General features: G+C 40.9%; 1 protein-coding gene across 2 annotated transcripts in view; it reads left to right on the forward strand.

The window, feature by feature from the left end:
- Positions 1 to 1,749: 1,749 nt before the first annotated feature.
- Positions 1,750 to 21,551, forward strand: part of LOC139224823 (semaphorin-3ab-like) — a 41,445-nt gene continuing 21,643 nt past the window's right edge. The window contains exons 1-2 of one of the 2 annotated variants that reach the window (XM_070856131.1): positions 1,750 to 1,808; positions 19,079 to 19,446. In XM_070856131.1, the coding sequence (XP_070712232.1) occupies positions 19,329 to 19,446 (118 nt within the window). In that variant the 5' untranslated portion in view covers positions 1,750 to 1,808; positions 19,079 to 19,328. Of the gene's footprint in view, positions 1,809 to 18,671; positions 18,969 to 19,078; positions 19,447 to 21,551 lie in introns of those variants that run through there. The other variant, XM_070856130.1, reaches the window with a different exon arrangement.

Genomic DNA, 21,551 nt, shown 5'->3' on the forward strand with positions numbered 1-21,551 from the left:
TTGGAAGTGTGTGCCTGACATAATTGTACTGTGAGGAGTAAAACTGTGTCCAGGCCGACATCAGCAATGCATAAAAGAACAGGCCTTCCTCATTCATTGTTGGCCCAGCAGGGGTGGCAACACGGAGGGCTCTGCCAAAATAGTTGACCCAATATGATCAAATATGCAAAATGTCATTTCAGATAAGATATAATGTATCTTGTAACGTGACCTGGTGGTGGTGATAGCTTTCCACAATATTATAAACCACTGTGCAGTATTTGGAATTTGATTTGCCTATTATGTCAACTGACCCATTTACCTGTAGCAACACACCTGCAAGATTTGTTGTTTAAATGCACTGCTGTTTTTGGCCAGAACATTATCAAACTCATAATTTTATTTCTTTATTTTTGTTGTTGTTCACATTTACTGCAATCTGCACGTGGAGCTACTATGAGATCATAACAAGCATGGATTCATTTCCACAAACACACGTAAATATACAAATAGCAGAATACATACAGGCAGAAGGAAATACAGCGTGTGGTGTGGTCCATGTGTTTTGATTTATGATTCTGATTACATTGTAGATTTGTAAATAAATGAATCAATGCAAGTAATGCTTCAGAAGTGGCCTTGTGGCGAGGTGTGTAATTCTGAAAGTAGCTGCTCTGTAGGTGCTGGATATGTAGCTATTCCATTACCGCATGGTGGTGACAGTGTATGCTAATGAAAAACCACATGCAATGCCAAGACTGTATGTGGTTCCATTTCTCTCTCTGTGTTTTTATGGAAGCTCAAGCTGAGTGGATTGTGGTCTAGGCTCAGTGGACATCTTATTAATAGGCTCTGACATTGAACTGCATTAATCGAACGTGATGACATGTGTCTCCAAATTAATACTCCTTGATTTGTTTGTGTGTGTTTGTTTTCTGAATGAGGACATACAGAAAACGGGTCAAATGAAGTCATATGTTGGACTGTTGTAAGGGAAAGATTTGCCATTAAGATGGAATATTCTGAATGGTTACCAGGCAGGCTTTTCTACTGTGTACAGCACTTTGGAGAGTTGTAAATCTTTGTCATTTGGGAATCATAGGCTGAAGCCTTTTTATGTGTCTGTGGCATCTGGAACACACAGTCGGTCACACAGTCTCCATGAATGAGTCACGGATGAGTCTCTCTTCCCTCACTGGATCTCTGCGGTACAATGTTTGTATCCCTGCACATCCTTTCTCCGTAGGGACACGTTCACATCTGTGATTCCCCACCCACTCTATTCATTCAATCTGTATACCTGCCTACCCATCTCTCCCCATCTTGCTCTCACTCTTTGCCAAATACTGTATACTCCCAGATTCCCCACAGAGGCAGGCAGCAGGCGGGCATGCCCAATGCCAACCCACCCCACCTGCCCGCCCTCCTCAGAGAGCGGCTGACGTCACCACTCTTCTCCCAGGTGATTCTTTGAGACACATCAACACTTTCACACAACAGTATGATTTTTCACATCAGAGCAGTAACCAAGGAAGGAACTGTGTGTGTACACACATGTAAGCACAAGTGTATTTATGTCTGAAAGACAGAGGGAGAGAGAGAAAGAGAGAGAAAGAGAAATGCTAATGATCAGTAGTTGGCAGATGGTAGAGTGATGTAGCGAGGACTGATATTACTGCCCACTTAAACTCATCTGCTGTTACTCCAACCCCCAACACTACTACAAGGGTGGACTCAAAACACACTCATCCACAGTCTCTCTCTCATGCACTCAGAGACACTCTTTCAGATTTCACAGGACTATAAAAACATCGATCTGGATTGAAATTGTAAGTGCACACCTTTTTGTTTGTTTCAGCTGCGTTCTCACAGTGTTATTACAGGAGATTTGATATGTCTATCCTGGACAAGAGACAGGACGACCATGAGTTATTCACAGAGAGATCTATTGTCTTGTCATCGCTGATATCACGCTGTCAGGGTAAGGAGTTCAATGATTGCATCTTTTGTCATGGCAATAAAATGAGTCTCAATCACAGTTTGTTAGTGTTGTTGGGCTGAGTAACGGACATGGAGACTGAACCTGAATATTCACCCTGGGGGGCTGGTGTGCCATGTGATAACATAACATAACACATAATCCCACATTTCATCTTGTCATCTCATAACACAACCTGGCGGTTTTTTTTGTGTGTGTACATCACATCAGAGTAGTAACTAGGAGAACATCTGTGTGTGTGTGTGTGTGTGTGTGATTTATGATGGCAGCCCAGTTTATGGAATTATGAAGTGTCCAATGTTCAGTAATAAACTCAAGGCTTTTATTGAGTCTGTAGAGCCTCATAATTAGCATACTGGCTTGAAGTTAAACAGGGATTTTCAGCAGAGGAAAACACTCGCAGTCGTTGTGTTTTATTAAGGTGTGACGCTCTAGGAAATCTTTTCCATGTGACACTTGTTTTACATTTCACATACCATTGATTTTGTGGGTTTCTGGGGAGCCATGTTTCAAATTTGCAGTATTTATTTTAGAACTTAAGGCAATCATAATTCCATCAGATATTACATGATTAACTATGGTAATCATGTAATATAACCATGTTATATCTATGTTCAAGTTACTGCATATTTAAGTTTCTGTCGAGTTTTTTAGATGAGATATTCTGCTTCTATAACATGATGAAGCATAAAAATACCCCAAACTTGACTCAGTGCAGTTTATATTTACATAACCATCAGCCCCCACGAGATAGGTTAACCAAACTCCTAAATATCCACATCAATGAGACAGAGAATTCATGGTCAAGAAAATCAGCCCTTGGGGTGTACTGATGATGTATGCTGTCAAAAGTTAGTCAGAGAGTACCGCAAATTGTGCGGTACTCTAAGGGATGTTATTCCTCACTTCTCTGTGTGTTTACACTGATCTTTTAAGTCTCTAATTAAAAGCTATGTACAGGGATATGTTCTCTTAAGTGGGAGGCTGAAAGGCGTGAAAGCTTATTTACTGCCATGCTGCACTGTGGGGACTAGTTAAGGTGCTGACAGTGGCTCAGACTGGTCCAAATACTGTAACACATACACACAGATGCACACGCCATTAGGGAGACACACAGTGGACAGCTGCCCTGTCTCAGGAGAGAGACAGGGAGAACAGACTAGTACTCTCAAGACCACTCCCTATCTTAAACATCATTACAAACTAAATCCAAGAATGTAAGAAAAACAGAGAAACAACACAGAGGGAGTGACAAATTACTCACATTTTCTGTTACATTATTAAATCAAAGCAAATGTCAGTATCATCCCAGTATCGTCCCAGCTCTAGTGCAGCCTGCTTTCTGGGATACACAGAGTGCTGAATCTCTGTCTAAGCATTATATTTGGGCCAGCTAGAACTGAAAATGCATTGTCTCCTGACATTTAGTCTAATTTTTTCTCCTCACATGGTCAGCTGTTGCAAAGCCTGAGCCATGCACATGGTTTTTGTTTCTCTGGGCACAATGCAACAGAATACCTCTCATTAAGTGTAGCTGACTGTTACCACATGGAGGTGAGGTTAAGAGGGGTTAGCATAACTATTCTGCTACTGCTCAACCAGAATCCTGCCAAATGTGAATGGTTTCTAAGGGAAAACAGCAGAAGGTTTGAATATGAAATATGCAAAAACACATCTCAAGCAGGATAAACCGCCTTTGAGCACAAGTTCAGTCAAAGAAATCCTGTTGTGCTTTGAAATTTCTCAGATCACACTGTGAGAAGGCCATAAGAAGTTTTAAAAGTCTGTGTGACTCCATTTTAAAATAACATCAGTACACTAGTGCTGCATTTTGAAGTGAAGCGGTTAACGACACAACTGGGAATGTCAGGTCAAGTTGATTTTATATCCCAACACCACAAATCACATATTTGCCTCAAGGGGCTTCACAATACAGCATGTAGCAGCATAAGACAGCATAAGACAATCAGCATACTTAGACCTTGTTTCAGGGTGGCAGAAAGCATGGAGTCACTTATGTTATTTCCTCTCATTACACCCTCTTCATACACTGTTTTAGGGTCAATATGCAGAGGGCTAATTGAGCCTTAAGATAACTCAAAAGAAATGTGCTACTAGTTTACTCCCACCACAGTCTGTCACTGGCGTGAACAGCAAATCCTGAGTAGTTATTGTGGATTCATTATGAAACAGAAATTCCTTTTAAAAAATTGCTGGCAGTTAAATATTTCTCCCCAATGAGTCTTTGTTAAGGATCCAGACAGAATCAGTCCAATGTCAACAGTCTGCTGAGTAGTTTCTAAAGGAGGTAGACAGTTTTCTTATACTGTCCTATAGTCAGTAGGCGAAATGAGGGGAGATGCCATTCCCCATGTAAGCAGCTTTGTTAGGGGCTGATTAAGTATAAACTTAAGTAAATTAAGTATTTTCAATGGAGATGTGCAAAAAGTACGTTTAAAATCAAAAGTGGATGAATGTAAATGTAAATGTTTTCAGGGCATAAAACCAATGATTAATTGATACTTACAAATCAAGACTGGATAGTTTAACAATGGCACGGCCATCTGTTCTGAAAAACATTTTCAATTCAAATCAAATTAAATCAAATCTTTCTCTGAGTCACACCCTTGTGTCAGTTTCATTTTGGATATCCTCTAAAATATATATGATAAAAACGTAATAATATACTATATTGCAGCCTATTTACTCTAAACAGAAGTGTCACCTGATCATGATCCAAGTGACATGTAGCAGCATGTAGTCACGGAAGAACAAGAGGAGACACACTGTTGCCTGTAGTAATTTTCCTATTATGTGGGGGCAGAGGGGCTCCCATGCTCCCAGTGGCTCATCCCTAAATTAACAAATCCCCTGTTGGCTATACTGTATCTTAAGCTCTGGATATATGAAAGTTTTCTTTGGCATACGCAGCACTGCCTTTAATAGAACAATTAAATGCTTTCTATATTTGATTACTATTGATGTTGTTTCATGTGGTTATAACCTATAAACTGTTAGAATTTATTAAAGATGCCCTCAAATAAACATGGAAACTTGTAAGTGATAAAGGACCCCAGCTTAGTTTAAATTTCTCAAAGCTCAAACATTTTTGTCGTTATGCTTGAGAACTATACATCTACCACAAGTATCAGCTTAAAAAAAAACAATATTTGCGGCAAAGTTTAATTAGCTTACGTCTAGCTCAATAGCTTGCTGTGTGGTGCAGCAGAACATTACCTTGATGGTTTGATGGTGAAAAATTGCAAGAGCACTGATGCTGAATTTGTCAATATAATGATGCGTACTGTTGCTTATATATAAGATAAAGTTAGTTGTTGAGTTTGAGCACCTCCTTATTGCTGAACTTCAAGAGATTAATATATGAGGCCAATATTGATCTTCATCTCTTCTGATAAACTCTTATAAAATGAGCTATGTATGGATCAGTTACTGCTTTTGTAGACAGCTTTCCTGAAAATATCCCAGTTTGGGATATTTTCCATAAATTGCAATTGTTAGGACTGAAAGATGGCTGAGACGATGGCCCGTCATTTGTCGATTTTCTTTGCAACAACACAGGTGTTTTTCCTGTTATATTGTGACTCATTTGATAGATTTGTTATTGTTGAAACAAAATCCTCCTTTGAGGTGACATCAATGTGATAACGTATCTTATCTGTGTCCAAATCTCTGACCCGCTGTCAGTTCCCATCTCCCAGGTTATCTTGGAAAAACTACCCCCTTCACACCAGCTCAGATTTCCCCCAAGTCACTCCAAACTTATCTCAAAATAGTGGGTAACAAGTTCTTTTTTTCAGCTGCCTGTCATCTTCAAAGTAATGGTTTAAAGTCAGCTGGATTTAGTGCAAACATGTGCTTCTGCAAATTTCCAGGGAGGTATTTGTTTCATGTATTTTGCAAAACTGGAGTAGGTCTGAGCTCCTATTGTATGTAGCTCCTGTTTTCTTGAACCTCCATCTGCTCTCTTTTCACTTTTTCCATTTATCCATCTCAATCCTCCCTTTTAGGATTACTTGGTCCCTGTTTCAATCTGCATGCGCTTTTTAAAATTCCCTTGTTTCAGCGCTCAGCTCTTTTCATCTCAGCCACACACCATCCTTCCTTCCCAGAGCCCTCTTGTTGCTGACACAGATTGGTGCTCTGATAGTTCATGCTAGCTGACCCATTAGGTGAACCCCTTTGACCCACCGGATGCTTCTGTTTGCAAACTGTGACAAAGTATCAGATTTTCCCTTTTCTCTGGGCGCAGGCAGCACGGGGGAACATGGTGTTTGGGCATGTTTAACAGAGCAGATATAATAGATAGATAGATAGATAGATAGATATTCTCACAATAGCAGCCCACTACAGGCTGTAAAATTATTTGTCAACATCATTTTCACACACTCAAAATATTAATGACCCTTTTTTGCCTCCAGACGTGTTCATCCATATTTCCTATGACACCCCTGTCACACCACATAGTGCACACATTAACTGACACGTGAAGACATGCCTGCACATGCTCTCACACACACACTCAGAAAACATACATTCCAGGAAACCCTCTGTGGTTAGACTGCTATTCTGAATAAAAGTCAGCCTTTGTCATTGAAGGACAAAGCCTTATTAAATTAACTTAAGTGATTATTTGGCATTTGCTAAAGTTGCTCCAAGGCACAGAACTACACACACACACACACACACACACACACAGATAGCCTAATTAGCTAAATGACTCATTAATTTTAGCAGAGCATTATTAAGATAAAGTTAATGAAGGCAATACTAATTAAGACATGATGAATCGACATGTCTGTTACACCGATTAACACATTATCTACTGCTTCTCTGTTATCACACTTATCTGCTTTTACTGCAGAATGCCGCCTGGAAATTAGACATTAAAGTGTCTCCCAACTGGTTTATCTTCAGACTTGACATTAGCAGAGAATAGGAAAGTTAATTTTCTTTAGCTTACCGCAGTACTTTTACAGATCATCATCACTGTTTTTATTCTGTAACAGTGTCTTACAGGCCTGAAAAAAACAAGCATTCAGCTTGTTGCTTTAGCTACATAATGTATAAAAGCTATAAAGCAGACGCCTGAAACTGCTGTTACTAAACAACCCAAACCTCTTAATACTCATTAGTGTGTATTCTTCCTTGCTGTATTTGTATTTTGTACTATAACATTGTTCCAGTATTATTCCTTTTTTAGCATAAAGCTGAATGATCTGGCACACTGAACACTGTTGTTTGAGTAACACTTTTACAGTGTGCAAGCAGTAATAGTTGCAACAATTACAGGATAAGACCAACCAGCACTGTGTGAGAAAACAGCCTTCTTATTAATTTTACTGAGACTACTGCATTGGCTCAGTGTTGGGGTCCAATGCACATGGCTTCCATAAAAAGAAAGTTTAGGAAAAAAAGTTGAACCTGGCTCAGCTTTTCTTTCAACACAATGTGATGCCATTTGGCAATGCACTGTGTTGGCCAATGAAATATGTTCAAGCTTGCATTTCTGAAATTTCATGTTTTCAGCAGTATGTGAGACAACAGCAGTGGGACCAATTGATTGCAGTTACCAAATGAATATGACATGCTCGGATGATAATATTTATTGACCTGTGGGAGAGTGATGAGGATGCCTCCAGTTAACACTGTAGAAAAAGGAGCCTGCGGCCTGTTCATTTTTCCTCTATCTTGTTTACGAAGGGAAGGTGACAGAGTATCTAGTGCAGAGTGCAATAGTGACCCTGATGTCCTGAGGTGAGTTTCACTTTGCTTCGAGAGGATTCTTTAAGTGTGCCATTCATTTCCACTTCTCCCCCTTGCATTGCTGGAGTGCAGGGTGGAGCCCAGGCTGTGATAAGTTCATCTGTGCAAGTGAGAGTGACAGCAGTCAAAAGGTTGCTGAGCATATACCTCCAAAGGCACCATGATATCTCAATTTCTAGTCTAGTACAAGTCAGACAGTGTTAACAAAGAAAAAAGGAACAGAAACCCCATGTGAAGGCTGTGGCATAAAGAAATATTACAAATTGGAAGTATAAATAAAAAAGGCTTGCATGTTTTGTTCATAATATTATTATTGTTCTGTGGTGTAATATGGGCTTATATATCCCATGAGCTCTACTTTCAAAATAATATTGAATTGGAGTTGAGCTGCTTCTTCTGTATATTGCTAACTCCCATCACAAGACAATATATAATGCAGCAGCGTGGCAGACCACATACCAGAGAGTGAGGGAGCCAAGCATGATAATACACTGCTGTGGCTTTGGTTAATTACTCAATTTAACAATGTAGCTAACATTGTGTTCTCAATTATGCTTTGTTACATATTCAGAGTGGTGAAGTTCAGTGTGTCCTTTTTCCACTCAATTTGATTGTTTTAAACAAACAAGGCAAAATATTCAGTAGCGGTATGAGGTTTGGCACGGGGCTAGTTTGTAATGCATCTCCAAAATAAAGCACATCATTAACAGTGGAGAGACTGCCATGTTTTATACAGAGTGGTTATTCACATACAGATGGCTTTATAGCTGCAGTAAGTAGCGGAAACTTGAAACAGTGAACGCTATGCAGACCTAGATTAGAAAACTAAGCCCTCATTAACAGTCATTTAAACCCATGTTTACAACACTCAGAGTGGTCATATTCAATGCATCCACCATAATTATGAAAACACAATGACGCATTTATATAATGTTTCCCAATTGGATGGAGACATAAAATGTGGTATGATTAGAGATGGCAGGTTGGGCAATCTAACCCTGTGGGATCACGGGCAGCGGGGCAGAGCCATTCAACGTAGAGGTCAAGAGGCCAAAGACAGAAATAGAATGACTGTGCATGTCGGGATGGTTTACCGAGTTCCTTTGTTTGTTTTTGTCTGCAATCAGCAGCATTACCAGAATGTGTCCGCTCACTGTAACAGTGCTTGCCTTCATCTTTATTCACCCACGGGTCACTTAAGACCATACATCTATGGGCAACATGATGAGGCACCCAAGCAGAAGAACATGAGGCTTGGATGAGGATGAGGTAAAGGGATTAGGGAGAGGAAGGGTGGATAAACGAGATTTTAGACTTGGAGAGCGGCGTCTGTGTTTTGTGTTTGATGCCTTGGCAGAGAATGGTGTCTGACTAATGTGGCGTGATACACTCGGTACTGAAAGCAGGGCCAAGGGTTCCTTCCTGGGCATGAGTTTCTGGGTTGAAGCTTTTGCTTAATTGGACAGCTGGACCATTTTCCCCACATATTTTCACAAAAGAGGATGCTGCAAGCTTCTTCTCTCTTCTCCTCTCCTCTCTTCTCTAATCATTTCTGCATTTCTCTTTGCTCTTAGCCAGATTTGCTTGCCTAATATTGACGTTACTTCACTGTGGAGTGCATGCTACCAGTGGTGTAATCAGAGATGGAGATGGATGTGTGTTGTTTCTGTCTTCCCTCCAGGTAACAGCCTACCTCACTCAACCATGACAAGCCCAGCAGTTATCGATACTCCAGCTAAGGGGGTCATACAATAATAACCCCTTCTCTTTCTGCAGGTTGTAGTGGTTCTACCAACCTTATTTGGAAGTCTTCGTGGTTAGTGAGTGCCTTATATTAGCTTACAGGAATGCAGGCTTTCTACTTACCAGTGAAACTAAACACACTACCCTTTCATGATGACTTGTTTTTGTCTGCGGGTCACTCTTTTTGATAAATGCTTTTCATGGGACATGAAATTTGATCCGCTAAAACTCAGGTAGGCTGTGAAGTGTTTACATCAATGAAATATTGGGCTCATTGCTATACAGGTGGAACATTAATCCTAAATGCTACTTGCCACAAGATTATTTATGAGGCGGATGTTAAGAATCTTGTTAAAATTATATGGCTGCACCTGGCAGACTGCAGCAGAAGTCAAATAACGTGTGTCCAAAGACGTACCTGAGGGATGAGGGAAAATATGGGAGGCCAGTGGTGGAATGAAGGGTGGAGTTGTTAGTCTTACTTGGAAAAAATGCAAATGCTTGATTCTGGCGAAAAATATGTAGCTTCTTTTATTCTGGAAAGAAATGCAGATAGGAATGTACTATGGTATTGTAGAGTTAGAGTCAAAACCTGGGCTGACTGGACAGGATGAAAGACATGTTGTGTCACATTTGTGCTACGTGTCCAGCAATAAGCTAAAATGAGGTGCAATTTCCTCTTGACTAATTAGTGTGGAATTGGTGCTGTTTTACCAGCCTCCCTGGGGCCTTGGCAAAGTGAGTCTCTTGCTGGAGCTAGAGGAAGCTGTGTGGATGAGTATAGAAAGACATACACAAGGCAGGATCTGTACAGGAGAGGTGTGAACAAGAAAGGGAGGACAGACAGAACACATCAGCCGGAGCACTTCAGTCTCATTGTTGTCAAAGCAGCAACTGACATGAGAAAAAAAGCTTTTCTCTTCGTGTTAAGATTGTCGATGGAGCCTTCAACCATGCAACAGGCAAATAATGACATAGAGTGAACTCAGTGTTGACTGATGTTCATTTGTAGACACGCTTTATTCTCCTTCGTCAAAAACGTCAACATAATGAATGATAGGGCCCTCTGCTCCTTTCTTATCAATGGAAGCCAGTGGTCTTGTATCAAGTTTTTCTCTCCTTTTTCAACTTTTACTTTGTCTTGTTTTTTTTATTTTTCCGTCTCATTTTTTTGTTATCCATCTCCGCCCTCCCGCCACCTTTTGTGGCCTTCAATGACTTAGAGTAGGCAGATTGAACTCAGTAAGGACAGAACAGTCCAAGGCTAAATGGGAATTATTGGGTTTACGTCAGAGTCAAGGTTCTGATTGAAGGTATAAATCTGGGTGGAAGGATGGAGGCTCATGGATCCCTTCTGTTTGACCTCATCTTAACACCAGAAGCCCCATTTAAAGAGAAGCCCCAGATCAATCGATCAAGCCCCTCCTTCCCCCAGACTCCCCTGAGATTGACAAGGTCAGTTAATCCATTGTTAAATGTCAGAACGCACAATGTTTATGGGCTCAGCTGGCACTGCTGATGTGCGCATTTAGGGGTCAGCAGTGGCAAGAAAAGTGATTTGATTAAAATGCACTAAGGAGCATGACAAGGACATTCAACAGTCTTTAAGAAAGAACAGCAAACAAGGTACAGGAACATTCAAGCATAAATAATTGCTTACATAATGGTTTGCCCTAAGGATCTTTTTTATCACAGTTTAACTGCATTTATTTAGACAAATATATATAAAAAGAGTATCCAACTTGTGGATCACAGGTGTTTGCCTAAATTTGACCAAACAATAACTATACAGGTTATCAGAATCACCTATATGTTTCTGATTATATGTAGATATAGATCATTTTGAAGGGAACAGACAAATCATGTCATCCCACTGAACTTTTCTAATGGATCTAACAGGATTATATCATATGGTAATTTGTACAAATTTAATTCTGTTCTGACTTCACTGACGAGAGACATTGTTGTCAGACTACTGGAGCTTCAGGCTTAGAGGCTAGGCTTAACCCAGGGTGACACTGGCTCTTAGCTGGGCCCCTTCTTTTCTGATCAAAGACTCAGCAGGGGAATAATCCCAAGTCTCCAGTATTGGTTTTTAATGAAGTCTAACCTTTGACCCCCAATAAGCCCCAGCATACCACAGCAATTGTCAGCAATTGTGAGTGGTCACTGACTTTGGCTGTCATGTTGGCTATTGATGTAAAATGACAGTCAGAGAGTGAAAGCAGTTCCCTCGTAACAATTACATTTTTGTTCCTCATCCTTAGAAAATATTGAATGTTGATTATTATTTCTAGACTGTATGAGTTGGCAGGGAACAGTGCCTCTGTACTAAGAATAGTGTATCAGCAAGTTGGAACATCTTGAAAATGGAGAAACAGTAGCTCCTGTGTGTCTTGCTAAGTACTTTGCCATTGGCACTGCCCGCACTGAGGGGAAAAAGGAGACTTGAGTCGGTCACATGTTTGCCTAGAAGAAGTTATTGTTATGTCTACTTCCACAAGGTATACCCTTACATGCTGGGCTACGGTTTAGTGCTTTATGGTTCTTTCTCCTCCTCTTTCCTGAAGTTTTCCTCTTCACACCTCAAGCTACATAGAACTTGCTGTGTTAACCACCAGGAGTGTGACACAAAGACAGAAAGTGAAGTGTATGGTCATGTCAATTTGGTTTGTTATAGTGTGAAGGAAGTGAGCTGTGTGATGTCTAGACTGCTGTCATCCAGAGCTGAGTCAATAAACAGCATCAATGATGAGTTTCAGCTTGTCTGTCTCCACCACACACACACACACAAACACACACACACGATGCTAACAGAGACTAACACACATTGTAACTCATTCTCCCGATCTTTCTCCAACATTATACTCTCTCTCCCTCCCTGGAAAGCGAGACTCTGCTCTGACACATCAGCTTTCCAAATGTAGGTGCTTAATTCTCAAGTGATCCATTACTTTTGTGCAGTAAATCTGTTGCAGTTTTACAAACCTTCTAAATAACTTTCTAAAATATACAATTTATGTGACAGGTTTTGGATTTAATGATGGAGTGAAATAGCCTAAAAAAACCAAGTGTGGGCTTGGTTGTGCTGTTCTTACTGTTGCCTCATAGCCACAATGTATATTTGTTGTAAACTTTCAGTTTGTAGTAAAACACTGACTTTGCTGTGTTGATAACATTGAATTTCTAAATATTTTAAGACCGAACCACAATGTCAGTCATGCATATGTCTGAAATTCGTTTGCACTTTTTGTAGCGAGGAAATGTTTTTGTGTGCCGTCAGGATCAGTGCAGATAATCATCAGCAAGACATTCAGTAAGAAGAATAGTTTACAGTGTCCAAACTCAGTTTATGAAAGAATATTTGGAAAAGTCCTACAGGATCATAGAGCAAGTGTGATGGTTTCTTTCTAAAGAAGCAATAGCACTAATATTATTCTCCAGTTAATACATTAATAAATAACTAAGACAGAAATGGTGCATGGCTTAAGCTGCACTGTGTATCTGGTTTGTGTCTCCCAACTGTAAAAGGTCAGTTGGGACAAATACAGTTTAGAAGAGAAGCTGATTCACCATGATAGCAGATCACTATAAAGGGAACATCTTCAGAAACCTAAACAATCCGCACTACTGAAATACTGAGCAAAATCCTGAAAAGCTACCAGCTGCCAGGACAGTGTACTGAAGCTGACCCTGCACTCTAACCTCCAAGAAGGAAGGCAAACGAAAAGTATCCCACTACACTAACACTGGTTCTAGGCTTCACCTGAAGTCATCAAACGCTCTGCTCACAAATGTCATAATGTCTTCATATATTGTCTACTCTCTCCTAGTCTGCGCTCTTCACCTCATGGTGTCTTTCTCGTCAACCACACAATGAACGAATGTCTTGCGTTTAGACACCGCTTGAATGTTAGACACTTGAATGAGTTGAAGATTATTTTCTGTGCCTTTAATTCTGGGACTACAGAATGAGAACGGTGTAGAGAAAGGTGCTGCCACAGCCCCTGTCCTTGTTCGTGCAATCTCTGGGTGGCTACATGTGAGTCAGAGAGAGTCTGTGTGTTTTTGTTGTTCCCTGTGGAGGTGAGAAGCAGGTAGCTTGAAAGTTAAAATATTGATGGATGATGATAAATTCATGTGGCTGGTGAAAGAGTGAAGCACATTCAAACAGACGCTCTTTGTGTTAATGCCCCTTCCGATGCTGTGAATAAAATGGAGTTTGCATTCTTGTTCATTTTTAGTGAAAGTTCAGAGAGCTGTACGACTCTTCTTCAAATTGTGGTGTGATTAAAGACTGTATTTTTTCCTTGCATTATTATATGAATTTACAAAATGCACACTGTCAGTTTTGCCATATTGGACCCTTTGGTTGCCTCAATAAGGGTGTGGCTGCTTCGGTGTTGAAGATGATGCACTGTTCCCAGTAATTTATTCATAGCCCTGAGGTTTTTGCAGTATTTTTCATCCATTTTTCATTGAGAAAGAGTAAATCACCAACAGCATGTGGTTTATTCAGTCATGAATAGTGCACAGCATACTCTGCCTATTTATGCCATACTCTCATGGGTCTGCTTACATAGAGGAGTTGGAGTGGAAAAGAGTTTTTTCCACACTTTGTTTGATGACAGCGATGGCAGATGCACTAAAGTATGATTTGACTCTGTCCCAAGTTCTAAATAGTACTACTAGTGTTCAGCAGTGGTCAGATTTGATGTTTCTCTCGTATGTTGTCTCCCAGACGCCCCAGGGGTAAGTTAGTGAGGACTTGAGCTGATCCTTTCCCTTTTCCCTTCATACCAAGACCTGCCGCCCCACACAGCTGGCTTCCATCACTGTGTGTTTGTGTTTGCATGTGTGTTTTGTGCCCATAATAACCACAGTGCCAATACATCACTTATGTCATATGCAGCAACCTAATATCCATGGCAGCGGGGAAAACTGCGTCACTGCATGGTACTGTATATCTCATCCTGTCTGCGGCATGAGAATTAAATGTCATACAATAGTATTTGAATACTCTTATGGCAATTTATTCCACTCAAGGAAACTGAAGGCAGATTGAACATGAATGCGTGACAAATCATTTTTCTAAAAAGAGGTTATTCCATACTTAAACCTATAATATAACTGATGCTAGCTCTTTTAAGCACTTTTTCTGGATGTGAGTTTTTTCCTTGCATGTCGCCTGTTGCAGTCACTCAGTGCTGCCCGTCGGGAAGCTAAGCTTAACTACAGCTGGGTGGGTGGATGCAGGAGTGAACTATGCAGGCTGGTATTGTAAAGGGTAGGTGGGCGGCAAATGTGGTTAATTTGCTTGTCTTGGGCTTGTGGTCCATTTTGCTGAGCCAAATCCTCTCATTTGGGGGATTATGTTCCCAGGCTTGCGGAGAGTAGGTGGAGGTCAGAGAGGATGAAATAGAGAAAAAGTGGAATGGAGAAAGTGATGGAAAGAGCTTTTGGTGTGGGGTATAGGTGCAGCGGGATGGGGAGACTTGGCAGCAGATGGGGGTTAATGTATGTACTAGTGTGGAGTGGGGGGAGGTGATGTTCAGTGAGAGGCAGAAGAGGAAAGCAGCTTGTGTGTGGAGAGATCTGACGGTTGGGGGTGCACTTGTGTGGGCAGGAGATATGGTGAGGTAGGGAAAGTATTGTTTAAGGAGGGCTGAGTGAACTCTGATGGGGGGCTCCAGCTTTCACTGGGCATCCTCCAGTGCTGTTCTTACTCCACACCCCTCATCAGCACAAAATCCAAATGCACCTTGCCTCTCTACTAGTTAAAGAAGTCCCCCCTCTCCTACCGCACTTGCGCATGAGTTGCTGCACTCTGAGATGGTCAGAGTACTCTGGGCCCTCTGTCTTACTGAATAGAAGAGTTTAGACCGTGAGGCTGAATTGGTGCTTCAGAAAGAGGCACCTCCTTGAAACGCACAACTCCCTGTGGACTCTGTAAAAACCCACACATAGTCAAGGACGTGCCCCTCTTTTTATTGGATGAATGTTATTCAGTTTATTTTTGTGCCTAGACTGAGAGGTGATAATCAAAGGAAGATACCGTTCAAAAAATTAAAGAGACTGCAAAGCTGCAGAGGTTTAAATATTTAGGCATAATATTAGATTCATAGCTCACATTCAAAACACGTTAAACAAGTTAAAAAAAAAAGTTGTGAACAAAATCAAATTGAATTTGGTAAATTTTAGACACATTATGAACAATTGATCTCCAGAGGCCTCGAAGTTGCACATCAATGCCATGGTCTTTTCACACATAACCTACTGTCCTACCAGCTGGTCACAGGCAGGTAGAATCACATTACAATCAGTAGAAACACTACATAAGCAGGCATTGAAGAATGCAAAAAAAGTCAAATTCATTTAATTATTGGAAAATTTTAACCAAATATCTCTTTCAGTGGGAAAACATAATCAAATCTGCCCCCCATCTGCTTTATCAAACAAAATCATAATTCATCTACCAGAGCTCCTGCCAGGGGGGATTATAAAACACCAAAAAGTACCTTTGGGATGTCAGGTTTAGCCTATGGAGCAGAACATACATGGACAATATACAACATACCAATAGAACTAAGTAAAGTCACATCTCTCAACTCTTTCACCAAATCTATGAAGCAATGGCTGCTGGACAATTTTGAATCTGTAAGGCAAAACAGACACAAAAAAAAGTGCATGTAATAAATGAGTTAGAATAAGATATGAACTAAGAGGGTCCAGAGGGTCAATTGAGAAGTGGAGGACTCTTGAGTTGGCAACTCTGAATGTTCGTCTATGTCACAAACTGGGACATTCTCACCGCTGCCTTTCTTCTCTTTTAGAAGGGGGCCGGGAGGATTTAACAGCCAACTGTCAAGACTGCATATGCTTTTTTGATGAGAATCAAATAAGTGGCAGTCCGTCAACTCAGAGCACAGATGGCATTATTGATGTGACATGATACAAGAAGCTATATTAGCTGTTATCCACTTCACACTTGTACATCAAATGCTTGAAAACACTTTGCAGTTATCAACGTGCAAGGAGGATGTCCAGTAGAAGTGTGGAGTTACATTCTCAAGTGGGCTATTCACTCCTAATTCACCTCAAACAATCGCTCCGTCTGGCCTTAGTTATGGCAGATTGTGTTACATGATCCTTGGAATAATGAACTGGTACGTCAACACTGCCAATCCCACACAGCAAAGCAAAGGATCTGTCTGTTCCAGCCCCTAATCCAGTCTGTTTGGGAAGCAGAGACTGTGGCATGACACTTGTTCCCCATAGTCTCCAGTGTTCTCCCTGGAACCTCCAAGCGCCAGCTTACATTAGCATAACCGCGAGGCCCATCCACTCACTACAGGATTAGTTCAGCTCTCCTCCCACTGTCTGATGGCTCTTTATCCAGATGGATACAGCCTGTTAGAGGGCTTAACCACACTATTGCCACTAAAGTCATTATCATTCACCACGAGAAGGAATCAGCTCACTGAGGGCCTGCTGTTTAGAGTGAGATTGACATCTCATTTGGGATGGTCTAAGAAAAAAGACAGGGAACTCCCCTGCAGACTATGATGGAGGAGCCAATAAATGCCCAATCAATCGGCCTTTATACTTAAGTGACTATTTCAGATTGTTAGTCCGAGTGTGTAAAGTTTTGTGGAACACTGTATTTATGTTTAATGTGGATCATTTTTATGGGACACATGCAGGTTTTCCACCAAGACCAGTTTAAACTATCTGTAGAGAGATTTGTGGTTGTTAATAGAGATTTGTGCATAGTATAAGAGTTTCTACACTTGTTCATGTCAGTACCCAAATTTGGTAAATTCACGGTGCTGTAATGCATTCTGGGAATGATGTTCTTTGCTCATGGTCTGTGCTAGACCTTTTCTTGTTTTTCCACAGAATGAGATTTGTCACACCCATAAGAGAGACTGTTTAGCTTGAAAATTTAGTTAAGCTTGAAAATAACTTCATTCTAGGAACTTCTGTGCTCAGCCATGTGCTTGTTTGAAACTTAAGTGGCGCCATCTCCAGACAGATGTTCCTGACAAGATGTATTTTTCCATTGTCCAGATAGTTCCGTATAAACCACAAGCTACAACACTGTAGTGCCAGCGCCACCGCTAATCCATCAGACTCAGGTAAACCAGACTGCTGATGTTTCGCTTTGAGAAGGAGCCAGTTAAATAGCATGCAGGTGGTATAGTTTCTTTGCAATCTCACTGTCTGGCTTCTTCAGCCAGCAGGGGAAAACTTTATCTGATTGAATTTTAACAGATTTACATTTAATATCAGTAAACTAGAAGTAGTGGACTTTTAACCACATAAGAGGCTGACTCCTCTTGAACTGATTTAAGAGCATATTACATTTGAGTACAAGTGAGATTATAAATTATGTATAACTGAATTTATGATACAGTTGGTCTTCTGGGCAATAAATCATTATGGGATGGAATTTTTTCAGTATTATGCATATCTTAAGAAAAAATGAAGAAATGGATAAAAGGAACAACACGAGAAAGAAACAACGGGGGGAATTCAACAGACTTAAAAATGATCTCCAGTGGCTAATGTAATGCATAAAAACTGTAAATGTCAAATTTTGAAAGACCTCTTGTGTGCACAAAGAAGGAGAGGGTGAAGGAAAACTGTGCAGCAAAGAAGTTTATCTTAAAGGTAAATCTAACACAGAAAATGTCATGTGTGGGAAACAATATGATGGATTGATTTGTAAAAATTCAGTGTACTGTACACCTCGTGGGGACTAGTTATGTATGTTTGTAATTAACTGTAAACGTTGCAAAATGTAATAAAAAATAGTGTATTGTATTTTACGGTCTCTATATCTATATTGAATAGGAAACTTAATACTATTATTTTTCTTTTTACTCAGAAAGACGTTACCCTGAATGTTCCACTTTCATGTTCTGTTTGTGTTTTCTTGTTGTCATACACTTTCTAACCTCTTGCCTTGTCCTAACCTTTCCAACTCCTACTACTTTTGCTTTCACTGTTTCCTTTCATGCTTTCATTGCTCTCTCACTCTCTTCTTTTCTTAATCTCTCGCTCTCTCTCTCTCTCACTCTCGCTCTCTCTCTCTCTTACTCTGACTATGCTGTCTGCCTCAGCTGTTCTCAGTTGCACTGTGTGCCTTGCGCTGTGGGGACAGGGCAGAGCTGCGCTGAGTGGGGCTGAACTACTCCAGAGCAGTGTTAGGAGAGAGAGGTAGACAGAAAAACAAAGTGAGAGGGGGAGAGAGAGAGAGTCAGTGCAGATTGTGCTTACCAAGCAGACTGGATTAACAGCTGAAGCAAACTGGACCTGTTTTTCTCTTTTTAGCTAAAGGTAGAGACTCAGCGACAACGTGGATGGCTGTTTAAACAGAGCAGCATGCTGGTTAGGTACCGGGACAGAAAACTATGGCAGTCATACACAGACCCTCGCGCTCTTCCTAGCACTTAATATGGTGACAATCTCTTATTTGTGCTTAGTTTGATCAAGTTTACCTCAGGCTTACTGGAGTGGGAGGCTCACTTGCAGTGACATTGACCCATAACCCCCAACTCTGCTTTGCAGGTTTTGTCTCGCCTGGAGTTGGACTCTAATTTTGGCTTTTGACCCCTGGAACAGGAAAGGGTTTTTGATTTGGCAGGGGACGAGACCTGCTGAGAACCAGTCTGGACTGACTCACCAGTATTCATTCATAATCAGTGGACAACAGGAACATTTCTTCTACCGGCGTTTCTTCTATTGCACCAGATCTGAGAGTGACCACACTGGAGGCGTGTATTTAAAGGATCTCTCCGGCCTCTATTGCCCCAGGACCATGGGCTCTCTCTGGGGCAGCATTGTGCTGCTGTGTGGGGTGCTTCTGCTCAGGACGGAGGGCAGCGGAGCCCAACAGACCAAGAACAACGTCCCCCGACTAAAACTCTCCTATAAAGGTGAGTTTCTTGCATTTGTTGCGTCTGTCATAAATGGTAAATCTCAAAATGATTCAGCTCTACATTATTTTGTCTGAGGTAGAGAATGTGTCTTAGAGTCTTGCCTTTTGATTTATGTTCCCAAACCACATATGGGGTGACAATGAATTGATTGCTAGAAAAGCAATGTCTATTGAAGTTGCAATAATTGCGTGATCCTACATGTAATTGTGAAGCATCTGTAAAAATATCAGTAAACAAATCAGTTCTTTACAGGGCTTGTCAAGCTTCCAGGTATATGCTCTGGTTGTTTATCGGAATAATGTATTTCTGTTCTATATGGTTTCAGTCAGGTAGTTACAATCCCTTTTTGATCATGAAAACAGTTTTATGTTGTAAGATCATCTGCATGCCTCAAAAGAAAGTTCCCATTTAATGTTTAATGTTTATTCAGTCATGCAGATGATGCTTCCATTATATTTCTGTCCCATTGCATTTGGTTGAGCTGGAAACCTTATTGTAGTGTTAAAAATGTTACTAAACTAGTTCAGTAAAACAATTGGCTGAGACTAATAAATCAGAATGAATAATAACTGACAATTCACTATATGTATAATTATGCCAAGAAGAGGTATTTAGGACAGTAACTTCACTTGCCAAATTAGATGAAGTGCTCCTGTCTACTTTATCTCTATGGTACAACTGTTTATTACAGAAGTCTGTCTGTGATGCACTCTCTCTTCCTGTTTCTCTGTCCCTGTTTTGATCAACTGCTGTTGTCAGTTTTGCAATGAAAAGTGGTGCCAGCCACGGACTCCCTGGCAGTTGAGCGTCATTTATCCCTCTCTCCCTTTCTTTTTTTCCTGGATGTCATTTTTCCACTCCGTTCTCTTCTGCATGGTAATTATACTCAGGATGAATGGTGCAGGTCTGTTTCAGCAGATGGCTTTCCCAAAGAGAAATGTTTCTCGCTCAGCACTGGGAGATCCGTAATTATACACACAAGCATGCGCGCACACACACACACACACACACACACATATAAATACGTGACCATCTGTAGATAGCTAATGATACCTGTGAGTGCATCAGTCATTTAAAACAACATGCTGTCAGATCGGTGAAACACGCCCATGCAGTGATATCTCTATTAGAAATCTGGCCTTCAGGTAGCAGCCTCGCCAACTTGCTTATTTGGCTGCCATCTCCACTTTCAATATTTCCACTAAACCTAATTCACATTTGGGCTGGTGGGGATAATATTGGGCACCATTCCTGGCTTAAGAGTTCCAGTGAAATGGCAGTGGGCAGGTATAATTTTCATGCCTGCAATGTGGGGGAAATATTATTCACATGATACTGTAGAATTTCATCAAACATTATACACTGTAGGTCCCGTTAGGCAAGTGACATGGGATTATTGCACTATGAATCATTTATATTATCATATAAATTATTTATTACCCCTGTGATAGGTGAATCACACTCAGATTTACTCATGAAGAGAAGGAAATCTGATGATTTTCTGTGGTGAATTACAGAACAGTACCTGCCAAGACAGCCTGAGAAGTTGTTCAGTCCTGAGCAAGGAAAGTCTGATCAGTGACACATGGGTCTGTGTGGTGAAGGAACTCTGACCCCTACAGTTCACTGAGAATACTGAGAAAATCTGTGTGGGTGCAGGCATCCACACATATGTTTTTGAGTCCACTGTAGACGTAAGTCACATGAACACAGCAGGGAAGTGTTTATCTCGAATGTGTGAGCTTGACGAGCAGCCTGCTCCCCCGCAGTATGAGCTCCTCAATGAACACAATTAGGCTCTCTGAAACATACAAACTTCCCTAACCATCCACGACATACACATCACACAGATGTAGACACACACACACACACGCACAACCTCCCCACTGAACCCCAGGAGATTTCTAAAGATCTTTGAAAGCGAGGGTCGAGGGGCAAAAGGGCAGTGGAGTAAGGGGAGAGATAACAATGGTACCCCATGGCTGCCTAAACATGAGCTAAGGTCCAACTGTATCAACAACTAAGTGACTGGGTGATGATGAGGGAGTTGGGAGGGGGGCATGGATTTACAGTACACTGCAGCCAGAGAAATGGAGTCATTT

Source organism: Pempheris klunzingeri, unplaced genomic scaffold (genome assembly GCF_042242105.1).
Source record: "Pempheris klunzingeri isolate RE-2024b unplaced genomic scaffold, fPemKlu1.hap1 Scaffold_61, whole genome shotgun sequence".
In the NCBI taxonomy this organism is placed as follows: domain Eukaryota; kingdom Metazoa; phylum Chordata; class Actinopteri; order Acropomatiformes; family Pempheridae; genus Pempheris; species Pempheris klunzingeri.